General features: G+C 45.2%; 1 protein-coding gene across 1 annotated transcript; it reads left to right on the forward strand.

The window, feature by feature from the left end:
* Positions 1 to 12119: 12119 nt before the first annotated feature.
* On the forward strand, positions 12120 to 13553 carry LOC100283154 (sarcosine oxidase). The gene has a single exon (NM_001156056.2). The coding sequence runs from the start codon at positions 12184 to 12186 to the stop codon at positions 13423 to 13425; it is 1242 nt and encodes a 413-aa protein (NP_001149528.2). The 5' UTR covers positions 12120 to 12183; the 3' UTR covers positions 13426 to 13553.
* The last annotated feature ends 286 nt before the right edge of the window (positions 13554 to 13839 follow it).

Genomic DNA, 13839 nt, shown 5'->3' on the forward strand with positions numbered 1-13839 from the left:
CGGCAGGGCATCACTACGTAGCTTTTACAAAGATTCCCTAGAGATCATAGCTGCCCGTTAGGTTTCTCCAGTTTGATAAACACAGTACCCCTCCCCGCAGGAGAGTGACTAACAAAGAGCAAAATGAAAGAACCTCGGCACTCAGCCTCGGCAGAGCAAGCACTGTGCCTGGACCCCATTGACGGCACGACGGCTAAACAACTACACCTCTAGTTCATCTAATTAATCAGCTAAGGGCATCCCATTTCACCCTCATGGTTGCACTGTCATCCCGGGTGGTCTCTCAACGAACCAGTCCTTACGGAGAGGTACTCAGGAAACAGCTTGAGCCCCCTAGAGTATCACAAGATCATCCACATCATCAGGATAATAGTATCATAAATAGTCACATCATGTTCATTGATTATGTTAAAGCAATAGCAAAGTGCTAACCATAATAGCCCATAAGGTAATCAAGGATAAAGTAAAATGTAAAGCTAGTCAATCCTTAGGTTTCAAGTAAGTAATGCGGGGTAGTAAGTTATAAATGAATAGGACATAGTGGGACAGAGGACACTTGCCTTCACCAAACTGCTGCTCAGGGACTTCCTCTGCAACTGCCTCGGGAAACACAGACTGCTCGTTGTCTACGTAAAGCAATCATTCACACTATGCACTTGGGAAAATAACAAACAAAAACAATATACCAAACATATGCAGCAGAGAGAGGTCACATGTTCATAACAGAAAAGGGATAGGCACTCTAGTGTTCCCTAGGTCTGGGGTAGAGGACTATACAAAGTGATTCATTATCCACTAATCAAGTTTAAGTCAGTGGTGGGATTAAATCACTACATGGTTTTAAGTTCCTAAATTTAGGTGTTTAAGTCCATAAACTTAAGTAATCCAACTTTCATTAAAGTCTACCAATTTCTAATTATCTCAAATAAGGTTCCAATAGTCTTAATCCTATCCTAGTGATTAACTATTAATTGATACATGGAAACAGCAGGGAAACATTGTTTAAATAGATAGACAAAAACATAATGAGCATTTTGCAATTTGAAGCACCTCATTTGGAGTTCATATGACAAAGTTATGAATTTTACAAGTTTAGGGGTTAAAATTATACCCTAAGGACCTATTTTGAATTAAATAAAAGGTCCGAGGACCTAACTGCGAGAAACCAGGGACGGCGGGCGCAATTTCCAGAAAACAGGGGGGTTCTTTAAGAAAATGCGCGGGCGAAGGGGTATCGGGCGCCTACAGCCGTTGGATCTTAGATCGACGGCCAGGATTAGATCCCGCGGCGGGCGCGCGGGCGCGCGGCGGCGTGAGCGGCTGACAGGCGGGGCCGGGCGGGCAGCGCGGGCGCGGGGCTGACAGGCGGGGCCGGGCGGGCAGCGCGGGCGCGGGCGACTGGCAGGCGGGGCCGGGCGGGCAGCGCGGGCGCGGGCGACTGGCAGGCGGGGCCCAACGGGCAGGGAGACGGGGTGAGGGGGCAGTGGGCCTGGGCCGCTGGATCTCCGGCGGACGGCCAGGGTTGGGTCCGGGCGAGTTGAATCAGGGCCGCCCGATCTGGGATGAACGGCGGGGATCGGGTGGGCAGCCTGGGTCTTTCCTACGGCTAGCAGGGGCGGCGGCGCTCGCTCCCGCGGCGGAGGGCTCGCCGGAGACGAGGGGCGCGGGCGATTGGCGGGCCCCTGGGGCGATCTGAGTGGCCGGGAAAGTTGGGGAGGGCACGGAGGGTTCTCTGGTGGGGTCTGGGTCGGGGCAGAGACACCGGAGGGGGGCGGTTCACGGCGGAGCGGCTCGGCGGCGGGGTTACTCTACTCCGGCGAGGAATTGCACGCGGCAGAGAGCAAAACAAAGGGCGATAGGGGCGGGAGAGGTTCTTTACCTCAAGGCGGGCTCCGGGGACTCCTCGGCGGCGACGGAGACGCGACGGTGGCCCGGGTCGACGGTGGCGGCTGCACGGCGGACGGCGGGTGAGCGCGGGCAGAGAGAAATAGGGAGGGGAAGGGGAAATTGGTGCGCGTTCCGGGTTGCGGACGTCGGGGCGAAGCTCACCGTGGCAATGGACATGGCGGAGCTCCAACGGCGGCCGGGAACCGAGCTCGGAACGGCGGGGTTTACGGCGGCGGCGCTCTGGCGTGCGCACCGCGAGGGAGAGGTGGAAGAGGGGGGCCGGTTGGTGCGCAAATGAGGGAGGGGGAGATGGCGAGCAAGGCTCGGGGCTCAAGTGGCCGAGGGCGAGGTGGGGCGAGCCCCACGCGCGACGTGGGCGCGGAGACCGCGGCACGCACGGCGGCGGTTACGCGAAGACGGAGAAGCTGACAAGCCGGGTCCGCGGCGCAGAGAGAGAGAAGAAAGCGGGTGCGGGCGCGAGGGAAGCGGGACTGACGGGCCGGGCCCACGGGCAGAGAGAGAGGGAGGCGGGTGCGCGGAAGGCGGCCGCGCCGACAGGCCGGGCCCGCTGCGCAGAGAGAGGAGGGGGGGGAAAAGGCGCGCGCGCGAGGTGGGCCGACTGGGCCGAAAGGCCGAGGGGGGGCGGGGGAGTGGGCTTCTTTGCCTTTTTCTTTTATTCTGAATTGTTTTTCCCTTTTCTTTTTACTTTCCCTATTTGATTCAAATTCAAACAAGCCACAAATTCAAACCAAAACTTCCAAGAATTATGCACCAAGCAAAAGTGAAATCTAGGGTTCAACCTGATGCAACAATTCATACTCCCTTAGGGTTTAACATAATAAACTATAATTACAAATAAAATAAGCACTTATCTCCTATAGAAATGAGAAAGAAAAGAATGAGGAAGGATGAGAAAAGGAAGTAACACCTGAATTTGTGAATATGAGCAAAGAAATTTTATACCCCCAAATTCAGGGTGTTACACACACGCATACGAAGCCGCAACCATAGCCTTCATTCCCTTGGGAATGACCGAAGTCTCTTTGCCGTTTATTTTTCGGCTTCACCGCTTATTTTTCGGTGTATCAGCGCTGACTTTTCGCTGTAAGTTCTGCATCCCCTTAGGAACGTCTTTTGAACTTCTTCGCCTTCTATTTCGGCGGTATCTCGTTGACTTTTCGCGCTTCGTCTTATATTTCAATGGTATCAGCGTTGACATTTCACTGTAAGCTCTGTATTCCCTTGGGAACGACTTTTGAGCAGAAAACTTACGCTGCGCTCCCTTAGGAACGACTTTTTGTAGCTTCGTCGTGCTCTGCATCCCCTTAGGGATGACTTTCGAGCTTCTCCCTGTTTTTTCCTTTTTCCCTGCACTCGATGGTGCATGCTCAGTTTTTACATTTACATTTTTGGGGGATTTTGCTCTCGTAGAGCTGAATAAGAAAAAAGAGAAATTACATGTTATGGCCCCATTAAAAACCTTTCTCCCCCTCTGGAAAGGAAAAGGGTGCCATAGAAAAAAATAAAAAGATTACATCAAGCTAGACATAATATCGCCGAAGCTCATCCGCATTCCAAGATCTAGGAATGTCATTGCTGTCCATATCCTTCAGTCTGTAAAAACCGGGTCTTGACGAAGATACTACCAAGAAAGGTCCTTCCCACTTCAATTGTAGCTTGCCTACCGTATCTGGATTGGCCACTCTCCGAAGTACCAAATGCCCTGGCTTAATGTTCTTTAGTCAAACTTTTCTGTCACGCCATTTTATTGTTTCGGCTTGGTATTTATTGGTATTTTCCACGGCCTAAAGCCTGATCCCTTCTATAGCATCTTTCGCCACAGAATAATCAGCTTCGTCTTCTACCGAAGCCACTGTTCTTATTGATCCTGCCTTAGCTTCTTCTAGGGTGATTGCTTCGTCACCAAACAATAGTTTGAATGGTGTAAAACCTGTTGACCTTGATATTGTTGTATTGTGGCTCCACACCACTTTGATCAATTCATCTGGCCACTTTCCTCTGGGCTGATTGAAGATTAACTTCATTATTCCCGTCATTATAATGCCATTGGCTCTTTCAACAAGTCCATTTGACTCCGGATGTCTGATCGATGCAAAATGAATCTTCGTGCCAATTTGTTCATAGAATTCCTTAAAAGCTTTGGCATCAAATTGTGTTCCGTTGTCTATAGTAATAGCCTTCGGCATTCCGAAGTGACAAACAATGTTTTGCCAGAAGAACTTCTGGACAGTGACCGAGGTTATTGTGGCTAAAGGCTTCGCCTCAATCCACTTGGAAAAATACTCTACCGCCACCACAACATATTTTAGATTTCCTTGTGCTGGTGGAAGTGGGCCTAGCAAATCGAGGCCCCACCTTTGCAACGGCCAAGTGGGCTATATTAATTGAGTGAGAGATGAAGGTTGCTTCTGGTCTCTTGCACATTTTTGACAGTCTTCGCATTTTTGGACTAATTCTGCTGCATCCGAAGCTGCCTTCGGCCAATAAAATCCTTGTCGAAAACTTTTCCCAACAAGGGCCTAGATCCATTGTGAGATCCACACAGACCTGCATGTATCTCTTTCATTAATTCCATACCTTCAGTTCTTGATAAACACTTAAGGAGTGGTGAACAAACTCCATGTTTATACAATTCCCCCTCTATTATCACATATGGTCTTGTTCTTGCCTCCATTCTCTTGTTATAAGCTTCGTCACTTGAAAGACAATTGCCTTGGAGGAAAGATATTATTTCAGTTCTCCAGTCTTCACTGTGTACTGGAGAAATAGTAAGCACTGCTCTCTCCATGAGCTCAACTGAAGGTGCTTTTATTGTTTCAAAAAATACTTCGAAGGGTAGGGGGAGCCCCTGAGCCGCTGACAGAAAAACCTTCGAAGGAAGCTTCCAACCTTCGAACTGCATCCAGATATTTTTCAAGCTTCAGATCTCGTGCCTTGCTGCTTTTATTCACATGGCCAGCAATAACTTGAGAATCAGTCTTCAGGATAGCCCTTCTTATTCCCATTGCCCTTAGTTTCCGAAGCCCCAATAGAAGTGCTTCGTACTCAGCAATATTATTTGTGCAACTGAAATCCAGTTTGACTGCATAACATGTTTTGACTTATGAAGGTGCCACTAGGACCGCAGCTGCTCTTGCACCGAAGGCTCCCCAAGAACCATCGCAAAACACTGTCCAAGCTTCGGCATCTTTTCTTGTTCCCTCTTCGTGAGCCCCTGGCGTCCAATCAGCGATGAAATCTGCTAGCGCTTGAGATTGAATTGAAGATCTGTGCACGTAATCAATAGTGAATTCATTAAGCTCCACGGCCCATTTTCCAATCCTTCCAGTAGCTTCTCTATTCCTCATGATATCCTTCAGGGGTTGTGATGAAGGAACAATTATGTGATATGCTTGAAAATAATGTCGAAGCTTCCTGGACGCCATTAACACAACATACAACACCTTCTCCAATACTGTATAGTTTTTCTTTGATAAACTCAAAACTTCGGAGACAAAGTATACTGGGACTTGCTTTTTAGCTTGTCCTTCGAGCTTCTCTTGTACAAGTGTCGCACTTACTGCAGAATGCGAAGCTGCCACATACAACAGCAATGGAGCCCCTAGCACGGGTGGAGTTAATGTTGTTAAATCGATCAGATATTGCTTCAGCTCCTCGAAAGCTTTCTGTTGAGTTGAGCCCCATTGAAAAACTTCAGCTGACTTTAGTACTTCAAAGAATGGTAAATTTCTTTTTGCTGATCTAGATATAAATCGATTCAAAGATGCCAGTCTTCCTGTCAACCGTTGGGCCCCCTTCTTTGTGCGTGGCGTCTCCATTCGAAGGATAGCTTCGATCTTGCTTGGGTTGGCTTCGATCCCCTTCGTTGAAACTAGACAGCCAAGGAACTTTCCCTTCTTCACTCCGAAGACACATTTTTCTGGATTTAATTTCAGGCCAGCTTGCCTAAAATTAGCAAATGTTTCCTTCAGATCGGTAATGTGATTTTCTTGCTTCGTGCTCTTCACTATAATGTCATCAACATATGTTAGCACATTTCTGCCTATTTGAGAGTGAAGGACCTTGGCTGTCATCCTGCTGAAGTTTCCTCCAGCATTCTTGAGCCCCTCAGGCACCCGAAGATAGCAATATGTACCACTGGGGGTTATGAAGCTGGTCTTTGGTTCATCTTCCTTCTTCATCTAGATTTGGTGGTAGCCTGAATAACAATCTAGCAGACTCATGAGCTCTGACGAAGCTGCTGCATCTACTAGAGAATCTATTCTTGGTAATGGAAACTCATCCTTTGGACAAGCCTTGTTCAGATCAGTAAAATCAATGCACATTCTCCATTTACAATTGGCCTTCTTCACCATAACAGTGTTGGCGAGCCATTCTGGGTATTTCACTTCTCTGATGACACCAGCACTAAGAAGTCTTTTTACTTCGTTCCGAGCACCTTCGGCCTTATCGTCAGACATTTTCCGAAGCTTTTGTTTCCTGGGTCGGAAGGATGGATCGACATTGAGGGAATGTTCAATGACATCCCTGTTGACACCACAGAGATCATTGGCTGACCATGCAAAAACATCTTTGTTGTTGAATAAAAACCTTATCAAGGTTTTCTCTTGCTCTTCAGATAATTGAGACCCCAACAATACCTTCTGCTCTGCAATGTCTTCACATAGAAGCATGGGCTTCGGCTGATCAGCCGAAGCAGCCTTCTCTCTTCTGTACTTATACTGTTCACAAGCTTTGGCTCCATCTATATTGTGAATTGCTTTTGAGTCTGTCCAATTTCCTTCAGCCTTTCTGCCAGCTTCCTGACTTCCATGAATAGCAATAGGCCCTTGGTCCGAAGGTATCTTCATGCATAGATATGCTGGATGAAGAATTGCTTCGAATGCGTTGAGTGTTCCACGACCAATGATCGCATTGTAGGGATATTCCATGTCAACAATATCAAACACAACATGTTCAGTTCTTGTATTGTGGACAAATCCGAAGGTCACTGGCATTGTGATCTTGCCAAGTGCTACAATCTGCCTTCCTCCGAAACCAAAGAGAGGGTGTGTAGCATCATGGATCTTATCCTCTTGTTCTTGCATCTGTCTGAAGGCTTTAGCAAATATGATATCCGCGGCACTGCCTGTATCAACCAGAACATTGTGGACTAGAAATCCTTTGATGACACAAGATATGACCATAGCATCGTTGTGAGGGTAATCCTTGAGCTAAAGGTCCTCTTGGGAGAAGGTAATTGGGATGTGAGACCATTTTGACTTGATGAAGGGTCCCTGCACCCCAACATGTTGTACCCTTCTCTGGGCCTCCTTCTTTTGCTTCTTGTTGGCCGGCTCTGAGCATGAACCGCCTGTTATCGGGAGTACCAGCTTCGTAGCCGAAGCAGCTTCAGCTTGGTTGTTAAACGAAGCCATCAGCTCAAAAAGTGGAAGTGAGTTCACCTGAGGTGGGGGTCAATGTTGGGAACTTGTTCTCAAATGCTTCGAATTAAGAACAAGGCAACATAAAATGTTAAATGTTAATGCCCTTCGTCCATTGAAGCATTATCTCTCCAAGGGTATAATGATCTTCGGACGAAGGTCGTGAACAAAGATCACGAAGGTCATACCTTCGTGATTAAAGTTATGAAATAATGAAAGATAAAATATATAAAATATGAAACATGAAAAAATAATATATCAAAACACTTAAACTTATTCACATATTTTATCATACAAACTTAAATATTAAAACATGACATTTAATCACATTTATACCTTCGTCTTGACAGAAGGCAACGATCCAAGTGTTGCGTGCAAGTGATATCACGGGTCGTAGCCTATGAGAAATTACATTCATGCCCTTTACAAATGCTTACAATCATAATACAAGCTATCACGGGTCGATTGGTCATTTCATCTTTAAGTCGGTTCACTCCTTCGTCTTGAGACATGTCACTATGCCGAAGCTTTATGGGTGATAGCTTCGGCACTGCTTTTTAGAGGATCTGCCGAAGGTGTTTCTTCTTACAGGATCTTCGGCGACGAAGCATACCCCCAACACCAGGCTCCAATTTTTCAAACTTGATGAGTTGCATTCTACAACACTGACTAGCTGAAGAGCAACTGATGAAAGAAATAATCAAACACGAATTAGGTAGTGTCCGAGCCATCGGGTTTGGCATATACTATCTCCATTCTTGAATATTTGCCATATGTTAGCTTATTTTTGAACTAAAACGTGACAAATAAAAAGAACGGATGAAATATCATATTTGGTTTGATTTCAGATGAAACCAAAACACTCTAAAAGTGTAATATTCTTCTAATATGTTGCATCTCTGGGTTTCCCAAAAACGATCCAATTTGAGTGCTCCTTTCTTCGTTTTTGTCACTAGCATCCTCATCCTCTTCTATTCTGCCTCACCCTGGAACAAAAAAAATGGAGCCACTCCATTTTATTTTCACTATGGAACTAAAAAAGCAAAGTGACTCTTTCGGACTTCCAAACACACAATCAGGGAGAACTTGCATTCCACCACCATTCTCTGTACAACCAACCAATCATACATTAAAGATTAGTTTGAAAACTTAAATCTCCTTGAAGATTAAAGGGACAATTAGTTCATTTGCACATTAGTCCTCTCTAACTCTTAAAGGAATTTGAGTCTTCAAACTAGTTCTAATATGCATGTATACTTCGTTTGAGACCTTAGTATCTTTCTGGGAAAATAAATAAATAAAGTGTCTACATCTGATCATCTCGTAAGCAGTGACTTAAGCATGCAATACATCAATAGAGTACTTAATTACCAGCCGGTGTCAAGTGCTTGAACGACAGTACAATCATGTGTCTAATTTGCATCATTCATCTGGTGCAGTTCTGACTATAGTGTCGTCCTAATCTGTTCCATCTAACCAGCTAATGAACAAAGCACTGGTTACTTCCTCGTACCTTCGAGATTCTAACTTCGTAACGAGGCGAACTTGGACCTCAAATGCTACTCCTGCTACTCCCTTCGTCCCAATTTATAATTCGTTTGAGTTTTTAGGCCAAATTCGACCAGCTTGTCTTATCAAAATTTTCAAAAAAACTGAAAATTTCAAAATCAAAATTAAAATATATTTTATGCTAAACAATACTATAGTAAAAATGATATTATTTTATCTTATTTTAGGACACGTTTGGTTACATGAGTATCTACGCGCATGTGCCGATAAAAGTGACTTTATTTTTAGGCCACCCTTAGTTCAATTAGTTCTAGACTAAAGTTTAGTTCCTATCCCTATTTGGTTAGAGCATCTCCAACAACGTGGCCTATAAAAATACCCAATAATTTAAAATTAAGTATATTTTATAGAATTTAGGGCACCAATAAAATATCTCGATCCAACAGTAAAACCTCAAATCTAGATTATAGAGCAACACACTACGGTGTAATATATTTGAGGCACTTGAGATGATGCCCTATAATTTTTTGACCAAATTTTATAAAATGAGACACTGTTGGAGTAGTTTTTTTCTGCATAGAGCCCCATATTTCAATTTGAGGCACCAATTTGAGGCATTATTGGAAATGCTCTTATAGGGACTAAACAGATTCTGAACACATTAATTATAGTATACAAAGACTAAAATATCCCTTGTCTTAGGGCCTATTTGGTTCCTTTAGTCTAGGGACTAAAGTTTAATCAAGTGAAAGTTTAGTCCCTGCCATGTTTGGTTGCAGGGACTAAAAGTATTTAGAACGCATTAAATAACTAAGAAAACTAAAATGCCCCTTAACATTCTTTCACCATTAGTGCAACTGAAATAAATAAGGGACAAAAGGTGGAACTAATATGGTTTAGTTCTTTTTAGTCACCCCTTAAGCGACTAGTACTAAAACAGTTTAGTCTCAGTTTTATTTCCACAATTTAAATATTTCGGAACTAAATGAGACTAAAATAGAGGGACTGATTTATTAGTCCCTCAAACCAGTCGTAGCCTTAATTCATGTGAACGACACCATCTCATTGTAGGCAACCAATAACAAGCAGGAGGGCTACCGGCGAGAAAAAAATGTTTTAGTCCCCTTTAGAGCATGTATAACCTAGAGCTACTTGCTCGGTTTTCTAAGAAAATGTATCATACAACACTGAGCCACTAGCATATTAATGCAGTTAAGAGACAATATATATAGAAAGCCGTGAACAGATGGACTCCTCGTGAAGAGTTTGTTTCTTGATTTTTTTTCAGTTAACCCCAGAGACCCTAAAGAAACCACCTCAATTAATAGAGTTGTACATGCCCTTAGCACTCATTTGAGAGACTAGATACTAAAATCAATTAGTCTCTACTTTAATCCTTCAGTTTGATAAAAAAACTAAATAAGACTAAAAACTAGGGACTAACCATTAATCCCTCTAACTAAACAGTGCCAATTTCTCCATGTGTTTTCGATTAGACTTCGTCTTTGCCTCATGAATTGATTATGCAAATGAGTACAAGAGAGACGGTTAGTGGCTCCCCAGCTCGGACAGTAATAAGGTTGGCGCGATACTAACTTCATCTACAAAGCAAACAAAGGCAACCACCTTATCCTTTACGATTCTTGATTATTTATAATATGTTTGGTTTGAGGTTAAAATAGGATAAGATGGAGGCGACGACACGTCTCCACGATTTTTTAAAATCACGCCACCACAGAAAATTGTTCCGGTGTTCAGCTCGCAAACATGGTCGTCTCTTCCATCCCATGTTCAATCAAACATATCCTTATGTTACGGTCAAAGTCATGATTGATGAATGCCTTTAAATTAAAGAACAAATGACGTTTTCAGTTGCTCACATCTCATACAGAAAACTGATTTTATGGATGGAAACTTTTTCTTTTTCAATTGCTTCAAAGCGATAACCCGAATTTGCCATTTAAAAGTTCGAACCAACCCATTTGGAAGCTTCCTATCTTTTACATCCAAGCTATATATAAAGATGCGCTCACGTCATTGGGCCGCGATGATTGGGATGGCGATAAGTTTACCATGTTAATTTTTTCTTTGTCATGATAAAGAGCTATGGTGTTGTTTGGTTCACATATTTATAATGTGATAAGTAACTAATAACGATAAATCATGTTTGTTCAAGTCCAACGTAATCATATGCCACACTAGAAAGTGATATTGACTTATTTAAACTTATTATCACTGATATTCGAGTAAAAATCATTATCATGCCATTTACGTTACATTTCGTGAAAACCAAACGACACCTATATACTACCTTCAATCAATTTATAATTTGTTTGACTTTTTTACTAAGTTATCTGGTCCGTAATCGTTAGACTTTAATGTGATATCGTTTAACATATGATATAAGTTACCTTTAAATTTTTTTTAAATGAATAAGACGAGTCGATCAAACTTAGTATAAAAAAGTTAAATGAATTATAAATTAGGACAGAAGGAGTAGTTCAGATTTTGCATTTCCAAACCATTCACATTGAAAATCATAGAGCATCTCTAAGAGAGGTCCTAATTAACAAAGATGTATTTTAAAATATAAGGTTTTAGACCATAGAACGCTATCCAACAATGGTCCTATTACATTAAAATTCATCTAGCCATTGTAGGGTCTCAAATCCTAAATATAGGATCCGATATATTCGATCCCTATCCTCGTTTCTTTTTAATCTATAACTATTTATTTTTTAATAATATAATTTATTTTCTAAATAGTATTATTTAAGACCTAACTGTTGAGATAAAAACTTTTTCAAGACCCTAAATATTTTAAATGCGGTCTTGTTTCAATTTTTAGGTTCTATCTTAGAGCTTCGTGTAATCCTGTTGGAGATGCTCGAGTTCTACCATGTGATTGGTTGTACGAGCGTCTAGCGCCTGGCTCGTTGCAGCCTGACTGGTTGGATACGCGCTTAGATCGCGTCTCTATGGATGCAAGAAAAGATGTATAATTTGGCTATGATTGCACCAGCACATCCAGGCTCTGTTTGTTCCGTACAGATAAGCAAACACAGGATGAGGTCTGGTCAATGCATGTGAAGAGCCTGATTGATCTCAGGCAGGTAACCAAACATGAGGTATATGAATCAGACCATCAGGAAAAGAAATTAAAAGGAAAAAACTAATCCCCACGGCAACAAGACAACCAACCAGTTCAACCCTGCAACTGCAGGGGTATTATTGTCGCAGGCTCGCCTATAAATCCCTCTTGCAGCCACAGCTATTGACAGAACGCTCGCCTTGCCAGCTGCCACTTCGCCGTGAGTCAACCACTGATCCAACTCGTCGCGCCATGGCCGCCTCGAACGCTGGCCCCGAGGCCGCAGCCACTGCCGCCGGCCACCGTTTCAACTTCGACGTCATCGTCGTGGGCGCCGGCATCATGGGCAGCTGCACGGCGCACGCGGCCGCGTCCCGCGGCGCGCGGGTCCTGCTTCTGGAGCGCTTCGACCTGCTACACCACCTCGGCTCCTCGCACGGCGAGTCCCGCACCATCCGCGACGCCTACCCCAAGGCGCAGTACCCGCCGATGGTCCGCCTCGCGCGCCGCCTCTGGGCCGAGGCCGAGGCCGAGTCGGGCTACAGCGTGCTAACCCCGGCGCCGCAGCTCTCCTTGGGCCCGCGCAGCAACGCCTCTCTGCTCGCCGCCGTCAGGAGCGCCGGCGCGGAGGAGGCAGACCTGACGCGGAGATGGGGCGGGGCGTTCCGGGTCCCCGACGGGTGGGTGGCCGCGGTGAGCGAGCGCGGCGGCGGCGTCCTGAACGCGACCAAGGCGGTGGCCATGTTCCAGGCGCTCGCCGTCAGGAAGGGCGTCGTGGTCAGGGACAAGACGGAGGTCCTTGGAGTCAGGAAGGCGCTGGAGGAGGGAGGTGTCGTGGTGACGACGAGCACCGGCGCCGAGTTCCGCGGCGCCAAGTGCGTGGTGACGGTAGGCGCGTGGGCGAGCAAGATGGTCAGGTCCATCGCCGGCCTGGAACTCCCCATCCAGCCGCTGCACACGATGGTCCTGTACTGGCGCATCAAGCCCGGCCACGAGCGGGAGCTCGCGGCGGAATCCGGTTTCCCGACCTTCTCCAGCTACGGCGACCCGCACGTGTACAGCACGCCGTCGCTGGAGCTGCCGGGCCTGATTAAGATCAACTACGACGGTGGCCCGCCGTGCGACCCCGACGCTCGCGACTGGGCCGACGGTGGCGGTGGCGTGGCAGAGCGGGTCGCCCGGTGGATCGAGGAGTTCCTGCCCGATCACGTGGACACCGCCGGCGGGCCGGTCTCCCGACTGTCGTGCATGTACTCCATGACACCAGACAAAGACTTCGTCATCGACTTCCTTGGCGGCGAGTTCGGGAAAGACGTCGTGGTCGGGGCTGGATTTTCAGGGCATGGGTTCAAGATGGCGCCGGCGGTGGGGAGGATCCTGGCCGAGATGGCCATGTATGGCAAGGAGAGCACAGCGACGGAGGCCGGTGTCGAGCTCGGCCACTTCAGGATCAACCGCTTCGAGGGTAACCCCTTGGGAAACGCCGCGAATTAGCAACTCTGAGGATCCTTCATTAAACTTGCTCGGCTAAAAGCACCCGATTGATCGTGCACATGTAAAAGAGTTACCAATAACTTAGGGAAATTTGGATTTATACCATTAAAAGTTTACAACTTTAAATATATATCATTGCTATCTCACTTGCATGTAGTGTTTATATGAGTCAATGACATATAGAGTCCATGATATATATATCTAAATTTGTAATCTTTTAATAATATAAATCCAATTATTCTATAACTTTTAAGGTCATATTTGGTTCCCGTATTAGATGTTTGATACTCGTTAAAAGTATTAAATATAGTCTTACAAACTAATTATATATATGAGAACTAAACGGTAAGATGAACCTACTAAATCTAAGTAGTTCATGATTCTCTCATGTGATGTTACAACAAACATTTGCTT

Source organism: Zea mays, chromosome 3, assembly GCF_902167145.1.
Source record: "Zea mays cultivar B73 chromosome 3, Zm-B73-REFERENCE-NAM-5.0, whole genome shotgun sequence".
Taxonomy (NCBI): domain Eukaryota; kingdom Viridiplantae; phylum Streptophyta; class Magnoliopsida; order Poales; family Poaceae; genus Zea; species Zea mays.

Excerpts from the sequence above, each read along its gene's own strand:
- LOC100283154 (NM_001156056.2), top strand. The coding sequence starts at position 12,184 with ATGGCCGCCTCGAACGCTGGCCCCGAGGCCGCAGCCACTGCCGCCGGC.